General features: G+C 38.5%; 1 protein-coding gene across 2 annotated transcripts in view; it reads left to right on the forward strand.

The window, feature by feature from the left end:
* The window catches only part of SLC9A7 (solute carrier family 9 member A7), a 67,770-nt gene that overhangs the window by 51,391 nt on the left and 2,302 nt on the right, over nucleotides 1-14,077 (forward strand). For both annotated transcript variants that reach the window (XM_079314300.1, XM_079314299.1), the window contains 3 exons: nucleotides 3,144-3,207; nucleotides 5,704-5,786; nucleotides 8,914-9,019. In XM_079314300.1, coding sequence (XP_079170426.1) covers nucleotides 3,144-3,207; nucleotides 5,704-5,786; nucleotides 8,914-9,019 — 253 coding nt within the window. The remainder of the gene's footprint in view (nucleotides 1-3,143; nucleotides 3,208-5,703; nucleotides 5,787-8,913; nucleotides 9,020-14,077) is intronic.

Here is a 14,077-nt window from a genome sequence, read left to right on the forward strand (position 1 = left end):
TTAAAGTGTGTTATTTTCTACTATATCATACTCCTGTCTACAGACTCCAATAACCTTTCCAAGGCTGAAATAAAGATGTCTGAATTTTGCATACTAGTAATTGCTTGTACTGAAGAAATAAAGTGTCTATGAGATACCAAAGTGATTCCAAGGGGGGAAATAAATTTTTCACCAATGTTGAAACTTATATGCACTGTTACAGCTACAAAACTGTTCATATTCTTCATCTGAAATCTTCTTTTTTAAGAGCTACTTATTTGTACTTATTTCTGTGGGAATTCCCAGCACATCCTGCTGCAAAGGGCTCTCAGAAAGGGTGGAGGGGAAAACAAAGATGCTTGCTGGCATCTGCACTGCCTTGGCCTTGGCTGTGCCCCTCAGTGCCCATCACAGAGGTGTCTCTTCAATAAAACACTGTTTTCTGCTATGGGGTTTGAGCAAAACAGCCCAACCTTTAAAAAGGCTGACCTCTGGGAGCGGATCTGTGTAAATCCATCCAGAAACAGTTTAATTTATAAAACAGGTTAAATAAATGAGAGCTGATATTGACCTTTGCAGCACGTTTAAATTACAGGAAGCTTTTAAATTATATTAAGTTTATGAAATTGATTTTTTTCTCTTCAGCATAAGAAGAAAATCAATGTTGAAGACATACATGCATCAGCTTTATCATACTTTCAGTTATTGAAGTCATTAAGCAAGGATGAAGTAACTGTTTCCTATGCTTCTTTTCACTTGCTATACTTGCCATGAGATCAAAGTATTTAACCTTGAAACTTATATAGGCAGTCTTCCTACCAAAAAGGAACAGACTTTGAGAGTGAATTTTTTTAAAAATAAGATTCATGGAAAAGAATTAATTATAAATCTTCAAAATATAAATTCATTTGAAGAATAACTTTGAAAAAAATTAAATTGACAAGTCTCTTTGGGTATATTATTTCAATATTGAGAGGAACGTTTGTAGTATGATCTTTTTTTACTAAAAGTTTAACCATTTTAATATAGAAAAGTTTCCTTTACCTCTTCAGCACAACAGTGAACCCAAATTCCTGGTCTGTGATATACTATCACTGAACAGTATGGTTATTCTTCTTTGGTCTTCCATTAAGCCCCATTCCCCTGCCTAAGGCTGTTAAAATCCTCCAAACAAATGCACAAACTTGTAAGTCAAGTAAAAGCTGAGACACTGAATTGTTTGGTCTTCTTATGTACTGTGAAGTGGATAGGTAGCCCAGGGAGTAAAAACTATTTGGGGAATGCAAGCTATGTTCATCTTCTGGAACGAGCTTCTTGAGCTCCACATTCTGTCAGCTACACAGCCAACACGAGCCTGGTTGTAGTGCTCAGCACACTGAACCTTCCCCTATGAGCAGTTTGGAAAGCCACAAATATTTTTCTTTTATTTTCATGTGTACTTATAAAGGAATGCATACTCTTATGTATACACATATATTACTGTACTGAGTTGTTTCCTGATATTGCTTGTCAGATTTCTGCATTAGATAACCAGTTTCCCTGCCAAAACCTGTTCTTATGTAGTGATAGCCAAAGCAGTGACATCTAAGCCCCCCTCAGAGCTCTTGTGTGTGGTGTTTTATTTTAGCATGTGTTACAATCCAGTACTCAGTCTGTCTATCCAGTCTGTCACCCTTAAACTGGTGAAGTTTTTCAGTTCTGATGCTGGTCAGTGCCCAGGAATTTCCAGGCTAAATGTGCCTTAAGTTTGAGATTATTCTAAATGTGGAGAAAGGAAGTGATGAGGAAAGAACAAGAGGCTCAGAAAAAAAAGCAAAAAAGCAAAGGACTGGGTCAGCACTAGTTTTATGAGGCTGCAGAAGAGCAGCCTTCTGTATTTTTCCTGAACTACATTAACTCATGGGAGGCCTTGAGCTGGCTGTGAATCCACAAGGACTTTTCTTCTTCTATTGTTTTATCAGAAAGTGCTGCCCTGGAAACTATTTTAAAGTGTTCTCTTTTTATTTGACCTAAGCATGGTGTCCCTGGGACAAACCAATGATATGGTCTGACTAGTAAGGTTTTCTTGGTTTCTGGGGATTCTTAGGGCTGTTGCATAAACACCATGGCTATAAATAGCTGACAAAAAGTCTAAGGAACAAGGAAATTGCACCAAACCAGCTCAGTCCTGTCTAAGAGAGTAGAAGTGACGACATTAACAAAATCTTATTGTCTGAAATGGTTCTTGCTTGTGTTTTCCCACACTTATTATGCAACATGGTGGAAATAAACCACAGCAAATCTGAGACTGAGAATCTTATCTAACTTTTGAGGTTGGAGGTTTAAGTTCTACAAGAGATGACAGAGATCAGGACATAAATAGGGTATAAAATAGACAAGTCCTGTCTACCCCCAAACCAGACCAGAAAAACCTGAACATAATTACAAGGATTAAATGCCAATCTTGGATAGGAGCCCTATGTGCAAGGATGATTCAATAATAAGATGCTTTCTAACTATGCAGAAATGAGTAGACAGTTTCTTCTTAACATATTATTCTGTCAATACCCACCATCTCATTACACAAACCCTGCCTCATTCAGATGGGAGGCTGCACTACAGGCCACTTGTTAGTCCACTGTGGCTGTGATGTGTTAGGTGAATGAAACTTGCAGAAAATTAATGCTGTGACCCTTTATAAAATATTTTTTGTGCATTAAAACTTGGAGTGCTTGTGTCTTTTTAAAATATTAAAATATTTCAGCCATTCTCAGGTTTATCTGGCAGTTATTTGCTGCAGGAAGTATTTAGGCTGGGCTTTGTCCTTAGTTGATGTTTTCTTCCTGCTGGACATGAGGGATACTCTCCACTGAAGAGGATGTCTTCCACTTTTTAAGGCAAAATTAATATTTTCTTGTATTCTAAAAAAATTGGCAACAAAGGTAAGCAGTTAAAGTTGATGCTGACATAGAGTTGAAGCAGTTTCTTGAGTGAAAAAGTGGTTTTTTTTACAGCTATATAACTGCAGGGGAATAATGGGCACCTTTTCCACAATCTATTCTCACAACCTTTCTGGTGCAGCTTTGCTGGGTGCTTAAAATGCTTTTAAAATGCATTCTGCCAAACTTACAGCATTTGCAATCCTCAGTAACACCACTTGCTTTGTTTTCCTAATGTTTCTGTAGGGTTGGGGTTGACCCAGATCAGGATCCTCCACCTACTAATGACAGCTTTCAAGTCTTACAAGGAGTAAGTAACTTACATAACTTCTCTATTAGGCTGATCTTATTTTATAACTAAGACAATAGAAAACTGCAGAAGTTGTTTGCATGGATAAAACCTTTCTCTCCTAGCTGGATTTTGCTTTGCAATATTCAAGTAATGCCCACTGAAAAACATTCAGTGATTTTGGGTGTCGTGGTCACGTTTTTGTGTACACTTAAGAAATCACAAACCTTTCCAAATATACTAATACACTCTATATAACAATGCACTTTCCTCTTACCCCACCCACCCAACATGCTTGCTCTTAGTATGCTACTGCATAAAGAGTTTTTCTCAGTTCAGAGGTAATACTCTTGGCTCCTCTTCCTTAACTGAAACCAAATTTTGGCCCTTGGACTTGCTTAGAACCCAAGATTAAGTTTGTTAATCTGATTTTGACTCTTGCATACTAAACCACATGCCAGCAGGATCCTGCCTGGACTACCTCTCACCTGGGTGAAGCAGAAAGAGTATGGGAAAATTGCCTTTTTTATTCAGTAAACTGTTGCTGTGAATCTTTAGTGGAGCTTTCCATGCATCAGTAACAGCCCAAGAGTTGACTTTTTTTTCCCCTGAAATATACTAGTGGCAAACAAGATCGTTGGAAGAATGTCGTTCATAGCAGAATTTTCAGTTTTGCTCATCTATAAACTTGAGTTGATTCACTAGAGGAGTGAAGGATTCAGAAAAAAACAAAACAACTCAAAAATTCCTCAAGCTTAACTGGGAGTTTCCTCTGTCCAGACCTTGGCTTGCACTCTTCCAGAGTTCTGCTTGACAGGCAGCTTTGGATGTAGAGGATGCTTAGGGAACAAGTTTTGTATGATGATGCTGGTATTCAGGCTAGCCAGAGATGAATGTATTCTCCTGCCTTGGTCTTTTTTTTTTTTTTTTTTTTTTTTTTTTTTTTTTTTTTTTTTTTTTTTTTTGGTGTTGTTTTGGTTGGTTTGTTATGGGTTATTTGGGTGTTTTTTCAATCCTTTCTTTTTCTTTTCCTGTTACATGTTGTACAGGTAAGAGGAACTTGCTCTGGAAGTATTTATTTCATTTCAGAAACTGCTCTTGGCATCTCTGTGTTCTTTGTAAAAGCCTGTGTCCAGCACACCAAATAGATGCTGAAATGATGGGGCTGGCTAGCAGTAAGGGTGAATTTTGTTTTGTAACTATCTGGAAGCAACCAGAAGTCCAGGCTTCAAAACACCTTTTACAGTGAAGGCCACGATTATTGCATATAACCAAAGTTAGGAGGTGCTATTGTGGAAAGATGGCTTTGGCCAGTTCAGACTGAGCTTGTCAGTAATTGAGGAATTGCTTTAATGGGCAACAGAGCATGGGTATTCTGTTCTCAGTCAGTGTCTGCTGTGGAAATATCATGTTTGCTTTTTCCCATGTAAACATAAAGAGCTTACCCATTTGTTTCCCTCTTAACTGTGGATTGCATTGCTAATGTAGTCCATTAGTCAGTTCCCTTTGGATTCATCTTTCTTTCACCAAGCCAAGATTAGCAGTATGTCACAGTTAAAGAAAATATATCATTTGGGATGGGCAGGGAATGAAAATGTATTAGGTTTAACTCTTGGTGGATCATGGATTTTTTACAGGTCAGAAGTACACAGTGTAATCCTGTCTTGTTCTTTTCCAGTAGTTTGGGAGATGATTCATACAAGGCATTCATTTGTTTTCCTATGTTTAATACTGGCCTCTGGCCATAAACACCTCCCCCTCTCTGAACAACAAAAACAAGAAAACAAAAACACAAAGCAAAACGGTCAAACCCAACAGTAACAAAAGTAAAAACAGATGCAGCTGCAGACCAGCTGGTGTGATGACTTGTAGCACAGCTAGTTAAGAGATTATATTTAATACTGTTAGCCCTTTCAAGGTTGATCCAGCATTTCTGAGATTTGCATGACCTCCCTCAATTGTGATCTTTATATGGATTCTCTGTTAAGCACATTTATTTTGAATGCGATATATTTCCTCAGGTTTCTAAGAATTTATCAGATATGGTAATTTCCCTTGTTCTTCCAAGGAAGCAAAATGCTTCAGAAAAAACCATCAAACCTGGAGTTAGACCTAGACCTAGAGTTAAGGAAGCCAATCAAGCAACTAATAAGAATCAGTCTTGGAATATCAATGAGGCTTATTTGTCTGTTTGGAAATTATTTCTGTATCTGTTACTATACTAACAGTGAGAAAAGGTTTTAGGTTCCAGAGAACTTGGTGGTAGAGGAGTTTAGGTAACTTGAGTGCAATGAAGACAGCCTGGTTCTCTGCAGTTGTTTCTGGTCTTTCTAGGGAAAGTAAACTCAATATACGCAAGTATCTAAACAGCTTTCTTCTGTGTTTCAGGCACAGTATTGAAGTGGCTTGGCTTTTTTTTTTTTTTTTCTACAGGATATTATATTATAGATTACTGGAGTGTATAGTTCTGAGTTTTTCTGCCTGAAGTAATTGAATATGCCTTTATCTTACTTTTAGGATGGCCAAGATTCTGCGCGAAGGAACAGGACGAAGCAGGAAAGCGCTTGGCTCTTCAGGCTGTGGTATAGCTTTGATCATAAGTATCCTTTTGAAAACACAGCTTAGTTTCAAGGCTTGAAATGTTCACTTTTTCCCTTTCCATGTACCCATATGTAGCCTTAAGCACTTGTTCTTTCTCCTGTTTGACTCTTTCAAGTATTTGACAGGTCAAGGCACAGAACTGAAGCTTGAATTCACTGGCTCAGCAGTCAGACCATTCCTTTTCCTAATGCAGGGTGAGTGACATTTGCTGGAGGACAGAAACCAGCCAGAGATGAAGAACCTTCCTAAACAATAAGACAGACAATTAATTATTTCAGCTCCTCTGATTTGTTCTATTAATCTGTTCTTATTTTCAATGACATTCATACCACAAACTAGGTTTCTAGTTCATTGTATACATCTAAGCTTCGACTCGTTGCTCTGCAAAGCCATCTGCTTTTGTGATGGAGTCCCAAAATCTGTGGTTGATTTCTGAAGAGGAAGTTGTAGAACTAAAAATCTATGTGAGATCCAGCTTATCTCCTTAAGTATATCCAGGAGGTACTATGGGTGTTAAAGCAGAGTATCTCTGAATATAGATAGTACTGTACAACCTTTTTAAAGTTATTATTATATTATTTAGAAAACCTTGTTTAAGATTCTGAGCAACTTTTGTGTGGCTGTCCTATATTTCATGCTTGTGAGTTTGGGGTTTTTTAAAATCTATTTACCTTAAACAGTATATCATTAATTATGACACGTTAAGTATGTCACAGCTGCTCCTCCTCAACAGCTCACAGCCACTTAGCAGAAAATGCCAAAGATATTCTTGTGGCTATGGCAAGTCACTTACACCTAGAAACCCAAAGAAATTTCAATATTGAATTCCTAGTAATTTCAATACTGAATTCTAGTAATTTCTGGGGCAGCTAAATGTACACAATTACCAGTGATAGAGCCCTAGTGTTCTTGCAGCTTGCATGTGAGTCTTTTCACTGGGGTCTTGGCTTTGATTGATGAGAGATTGCTGGGCTGGTTGGAGCACAGTAGTTTCTTTCCTTGCCTTGTGCATGTTGAAAATGTTTGGATCCTAACAGCACTTGCATGTTTGGGATAAAATCTGTTTATGACCAATGCTTTCAGATGCAGTAGTACTGACCCAAAGCACAGAAAGGAGTGTATGTGTTATTTTAAATATTCATAAATGTTCGTAATTCCAAGTTAACTCTTCGAATTCTAGTGACTGGCCTCAAAGTGCCTCAAAGTAAATTTTTACTATTTTTAAAAAAAGACACTTTGGTACCAAAAGCATGAAAGGATCTGGCTGTGGCTGACTGCTTCTTTTTTTGTCTTTTTAAGAAGGAAGCAGAGCTGTCCTCTTCCCCTGCCTTTACAAAAGGGATGTGCCTGATGAAAGGAGTAGTTGGCAGTGCTGACTTCCCTCAGATGATGCTTGCAGAGAACAGTCCCTCCCTAGCAGCAAAGGTGGGGGGAGTGTCTGGACAAAATTGCAGCCTAACTACCTGTTTCACAGAAACTTAAAGGATCCTGACATTCCCTATTTTTTTTCCAGTGGTGAAGTGACTAGCAATACTTAAGAAAAGTCTCTGTGAAGTTTATGCTAAGGAAACTGACATTGAGAGGCAGACCTTACTGTATGTAGAGGTTAAATCTGTTGCTTCTGTTGGAAGTCGGCATTCTGATAAGCATTGGCTGGTGGGCTTAAATTAAATAAAACAGGATAATCTTTAGAATTGCCACCTCTATATCCATGCAAAATGGTTTTTTGCTGGTGCATTCACTCGGTTTCTGGGTAGCAAGGCAGATTGTCTCAAAATTCACCCTATGTAAGAGAACTTAACTTGAAAAAGATGCAAGAAAGTGATGGAAAAGAGTGCTCCAGAGCCCTGTAGGCATGGATAAGTGGGAACTTCATTCCTCTGGAATGCAGAGTTCACATAGTGTTGTGGTCTGTTCTCTGGCTTCACCCACAACTGTTAAACATGGAGAAAACTGCAACTTTGATGAAGTAGCAGATGTCTTTAAATGGGCTTGTTTTTTCATGGCTGAGTTGTTGCCTGTCTGGCACAGGGCAGTGTGGAGCCTGGATTAGTGCAGGGGTGAAGAGCTTGTTTCTTTCCAGGAATGGGTGTAACCACACTTTTAGTGAAGGAGGAAAGGAGGAAACATAACTCTGCTCCAGTAAACAGCTATGCCAGGCTCTGCTAAAACAGCCCCCTTTTAACCCCCTCTTTGCCCTAAGCATCTTAATGGGCTGAGAGGGAAACTTACATTTACAAAGGAACTAGATTCCTGCTGTGCTTAGAGGCCTAAGAAAGCAACTAGAATGCCTGCAACATAATTATAGATTTGTATTTAAAATAAAATTGACTGATTCATGTGCTAGTCAAGATGAACATGCTGCTTTTTAACAGAGACACGTATTTTGACTGTTGGGTATTTTTTTCAGGCATATTATCAGTGTGGAGCACTCATGTGAAAAGTGTGGATTTGCCTGGGCATAGACCTGTAAAATAAGGGTAAAGACACTTTCCTTTCCCACACCCACATCTCCTCAGTGCCATTTAGGTAGCACTGCTTTCCTTCAACTCTGTGGTACATGGCTCTTGCATAGTTTTCCCTCCACCTTTCTGAGGCTCTGTGTGATAAACGTATGTGCACTGCAGAAATGTCTGTGAGTATTACCAGGGTAATATCTCTGGTTACATCTCTGTGGCTCAGTAACCAGCAGATCAAGTGGTTATATTGCTTTGAGGATGTTGAATGAACATAATTTCTTATTTCTCTATATTAAGCCACACAGGAGTGTCACCTTGCTACCAATAGCTTGCAACCTTAATACCATGCTCCCATCTTCAGAGCAGAAATACCTTTGGACCTTTCAACACTAAAGCACCTTTGCTTTCCCCTTTTTACTTGAGAGCACAGAAGCTGGAAACTGCAACTGTTTGAAACTTGTAAGAAGAAGTTAGCTAGTGGTCCTTGGAGAAGATGAGTGAGTAAAGAAACTGCCCTTGAAACAATCAAGGGGAAAATGTTGAGAGGGTGTTTTATGTACAATTACTGAATATCATAGTTCAAAGGCAGAACCATATTTATGTACAATTCTCTCTTTTTTTCAGTAGTGGTTTTTGAGCACTGGTGTATTTTCCTTAACTACTTAAGTTATTTAAAACCAATTCTCACTCACAGTGGCCCTCCATTGACCACAACTCTGCCCAGCTGGTGTGGCCTGATAGCCCGCTGCCTGACAAGTCCCCAGGTTTATGATGTAAGTAGAACAAAACTTCTTGCTTTTATTTTTTATTTATTAAACTTCAGCAAACCCATGTTTTCTCTTTTCAGGTAATGTCCTGGTTCCAGCTGGTCTGATAGACACTGCAAGAAAGTACTGGTTTTCCTAGGCAGGAAGGATTTAAGATGCTCTGCCCTGTGGCAAAGGCTTCTGTTGTTTGAGATCAGGAATTATCTTATTGCTTAAATACTACATTAGAAAATTACATTTAAGGATATGGGAAAATCATGTGCTTAGGCAATAACCCAGTTCAGTGAATCACTTCAAAATATTCAGTCCCTTCTCAGGACTTTTGGACAGGATTCTTTGCCTGTTTCTGCTAAACTTCAAGGTCTCCTTAGAGATGTCATTGACACATTTACCCAGCTGGGGGAAAAAAAAAGGGTGGTAGCACTTCCCTTCATTGTTTCCACTGCGAAATTTGAGATCAGATTTCAGAAACTGTTAATCAGTTACTTATCTCAGTCCAGCAGGTCACTACACTGTGTCAGGACACTACATCTGTGTCTTGCAATAATTAATGTTCTATTCTCTTGTAGGATCCTGATACTTGTCTTTCTTATCTGTACAGTACTTCTGAAATCTCATTTCATAAGATGCTTGTAAATAAAACCAAAGTAGTATGTGTGACATCTCAAATTTGCAGGTTCTCTGGGATATTAATATCTCTATGCTCAAGTTCTTCCCTAGAGAGTTATGAATTCTAATTGCTGCTTTCAAATCTTTCCCTACTTTTCTTTCTGGGTATCATTAGCATCTTACTTGTATCTAATGGAAAAGTTTCAAAAAACTTTGAGACACCTGTTGCCCATTTGAACTATGGTAATGCAAGAAATAGGCCTAGTTCCCATCTTTGCAATGGCACTGGAGGTCTTAAAACATGTCTAGATTGGAAGGCATCCATCAGATCAATTAGTCCACTTGTGCATTACCCATATGTCTGTCTGTGTATGATCTTATGAGAGTAATTGTCCAGTAACTGAGGATCTAACCAGAGTGAGCATGTAAGCTTTGACTCTCATTTTCTCTTATAGTTGGCTCTTTTTCCTCTTTTTTTTTCTCCTCGTTACTCATCATTATTGGTTACTACCAGATGTGGAAACTTATTATTAATGGATTGGCTCAGTGATACACACAGGACATTAACTTCATTAAAAATGCTTGAAAGGTTGTATACTTCATTAAGGTGTATAATGTGGAACTTTCCTATTGTATTCTCTTTCCTGTTCCTATTTCAGGGCAGTGCTGCATTTGTCTTAGGAATATAATTTTGAAGGTTTATTTGTAGCTTATTTTCAAGACTTCTGAACTTGCTTTGTGTCTTTTTGTTTCTTTGCATGGCTGACTTTGCTGCAGCACATGGCTATGACATTTCATTATTGGTTAATAAACTGTGGAATATTTTTGCCTTTCTATTAAATGCAGGTGAAGCAACAGAGACAGCCATGTCTTTGTGAGGAAAAACTCCTTGGAATAGTGCTTTTGTAAGATATTTCCAGGAAAATTAAATGCTATATACCTGTGAGGATTAAAGACTGAAGATTTTCAGTTAAACAAGAAAAAATAAGTCTGTAAATATTTAATAAAGTAAAACATAGCTGTAAAATTTGTTTTCCAAACAAATATTAAATCCTGGATCTCCTTCCAGGTGCATGTCTAAGTCATGATATCTATATAGAGAAGAAAACAATAAGTATGTGGCTATGCTGACTGTATATTTGTAGATTGTTTTTAGCTGTTGTTGTTTTGGGTTTTTTTACTTTCTCTGACTTTATCACACTCTTACTTAAAATTCACTCTCACTTCCACAAGTGGGAGTAGGTCTTTTTAATTAAATGCCAGAGGGGGATTGGAAAGTCTGAAAGTCAAATAATCCTACAATGTGGCCCACCCACAAATTATTCCTCAGCATGAGATCGTGTCCTCCAAGCCTCAATTTGCATGGAGTGTGTGTAGGGCTCTGAGTCAGCCCACAGGGGTGAGGTACAGTGGATTTTTTCCAGGGATGATGTTACTGTTCCTTGCTGACATTCTCCCACTGCTTTAAGGCTGTGCCACTTGGCTGTTTCCAACCCAGACAGACAAGTTGGAATTTAAAGCTTGAAAAGTTGCTGCAGTTAGAAGTTAGATTTTGAAAATTATAATTTTAATCACTATTTTTTTCTTCTGGTGTTATCTTCAGTGCATGACTAGTTGGCAGGGCTTTACAGCTTATCCCAAACTGATGTAGGTCAGTTATTTTGCTTTTTTTTAAAATGTCCTTTGAGTTTTTTTAGTAATTCTCTGTTCTATCAGTCATTTATTCCAACTGAAAGAAGCACTCCTGGGGATACATTTTTGTTGTTGCTCATTTGTTTTGGGGCTCTTCCACACTTTTTTAAAGTGTATTTATTGCACATACACAGTATGACAACTTGGTATATAACTAGAAGGAACTGAAATAATTTATAAATATGCAAGCCCAGTGAAGAAACTTGATTTGCAATCTTTGGAGGAGATAACTCTCAAAATGGATAAGAAAACTGTTCAGCCAGGCTTCCCCCTTTCCCTCCTAAGTGGCTTTAGCTTCATAGCAAAAAATACTTTGTTTCCTTGCTGAATTTAAATTCAGCAGAGAAAGAGGGAAACTAAAAGGAGCATCAGGTTTAAGTTGGAATATATTTTGCATGCATGGTACTTGATGCTTTCATTTTGGAGCCACAAGATAAGCAACTTCTGATGCAAGTTTTGTTATCTGTGGTGCCTGCGTTGTGTTCAGCACCAGCATTTGTGATGACTGTCAGCACTTTGCACATGCATCCTACTTTGCCTGTGCTTTTTGTTACATTGTCTTAGGGGGCAAAAAACCTGGCTTTGTAAGCAGTAACTGATTTTAAATAAGCTTTTAGAATAAAAAAAAACATCTCCAGAATGTTCCTGCATTCTTAGGAGCATGAACAGCTTTTACCACAAAGATGATAGTCTGCAGAGAGGTCCCTCAAGGTTGTGGTCAGCACATCAGAGCAGAATCCAGGCTTTTGCAGAGTTTTGGATTCAGGTCTTTAGCCATTCTAGAGTGTCAGTTTAAGTAGTGAAGTTCAGAACTGTTTTCTGAGTGAATTGAGGCTCTTCCTACAGAACCGTAGGGGATTGCAGAGGCCTGTTTAGGGTTATTCTTGGGACTATTTCAAGTCTCTGTGGATCTATTTGGATACATTTCCTGTCTTTCTTGAAAAAATTGTACATGCTGCATGAAGCACGATAGGTTTATTCACCCTTCCTCTTTGTTTGCAAGCATAGTAAATCTGTACAGTACGTGAGATTTTTCGTGGGTGTTCTCTGAAGAAATAAATGAAATAAAATCCATGCTGCTGGTAGTACTATTCAGAGTGGAAACAAATAATTGGACATTGACTTGTATGAGGCAATGTTTGTTCACCCCCTCGAGAGAAAGCTCAGTGTTTTCTCTGGAGCTGATCATGTAAATGTAGCCTGGGACAAACCAGCAAAGACTGAGTCAGGGCTTGCCTGTGTCCCTCTTTTTCAGTGTCATACTTGCAAGAACTCCTCAGCCTTTTGGGGAAGCTCAATTGTAATGTGTTCTTACCAATTTCTTATCTGATAGGTATCTGCAAGGGTTGACTGTACAACAGCACTGTGGAGACAGGAGGTGCTTTGGGTGCTTGCTGCAGCCACTTCTCACACAGCCCTGGTACAGCAATACCTTCTGGTGCTCTGTCAGCTCTGCCTTCCCCTCCTTGGTGCTTCTCCAAGGGCAAGCACCATGAGAGGGAATGTGTGACAGACCTTCACAGCTTCTCTGACTTTTAGAAACATAATCAGTCAATAGTCACAAACTGCCTGCTTCTTTTTTTCTGATTTTCATCCTTATTTGAATGCCTCTTCTTCAAAAAAATATATATCCAGATAGCAGGTTTTCTTAAACTGATTATTTTATGACCCTTTTAATGATTTTGGTCTTGTACCTCAGACTTGATTTTTATTTGGAACTAAAATATTGCAAAGGGTGTTTCTGCCAATTATAGCTGAACCCTTTAATTTCTCCCTTTTTTTTTTTTTTTCTGTTTAAGATGGTACTGGTAGGTCAGTGTTTTCTTTGTGATCAAAAAAGCAAGTGTCCTAACCTGTATTGGGTCTTTGAGAACAGTGCTCTCTATCAGACTAACACTGTCACAAAAAAGCAATGATAAATTTGGATGCCATTAAGGGTCTAAGAAATTAGCATTCCTTCAAAGTAGGGCTTGTCTTGCACCAACACTGAACTGCACCATTTCTCTTGTGGATTTTGGCAAATTCCTGACACTTCTTCTAGTCCTTGTGAGTTATATATTCTGTATCATCTAGAGGCTTCTGCTGCTTTATTTTGTCTGATTATCTTTCTGACATAATGACAGGGAACTTTCCCAGGGAAGTTTCATTTAGCCAGGAGCTGCATTTTTCATCATGGACAGGTTAATCAGCATTTTCAATCTCCAGTGCCCTGAACTGCTGTTCTGCAGGAGAGGCAGTGCTTTCTGTTCACGTTGATCACAGCCATCCCATCTCACATGGCCTGTGCCCCCCTCCCTTTGCCGCAGTGGAAGAAAATAATGTATTTTGAGAACACAGCCTGATCCGTGTCCAGCCTACTGAGGGAACAAGCAAAGCACATTTCAGCTCCTGCTAAGCAGGACAGAGCCATTCATGTGGGGAAATAATTGCTTTCAGTTGCAAGAAAACAAGATTATAGCACTGATTAGAATTTTCTTCAAATATGAAGAAAACACATTTTCTGACTTATTCAGCCATTTTACCTTTTATCATGTCAAACAGGAGTGGAACAGAGTACAGTTGCTTGTTGTATTATGCTGTGATGGAGAAATCAAGTGCTTTATTACAATTTAGCAATTTATATTCTCTGACTATATATTTCATCCCATCTCTGCCAAAATAAATTCACAGGGTTTTGTGAGCCATCATTTCTTAAATGATTTTGAGAAGAAAACACATCAGAACTAGTTACAAAATTATGAAGCCAGCACTTAGTTGTATCCA

The sequence above is a fragment of the Erithacus rubecula genome (assembly GCF_903797595.1).
Source record: "Erithacus rubecula genome assembly, chromosome: 1".
NCBI classification, from domain to species: Eukaryota; Metazoa; Chordata; class Aves; order Passeriformes; family Muscicapidae; genus Erithacus; species Erithacus rubecula.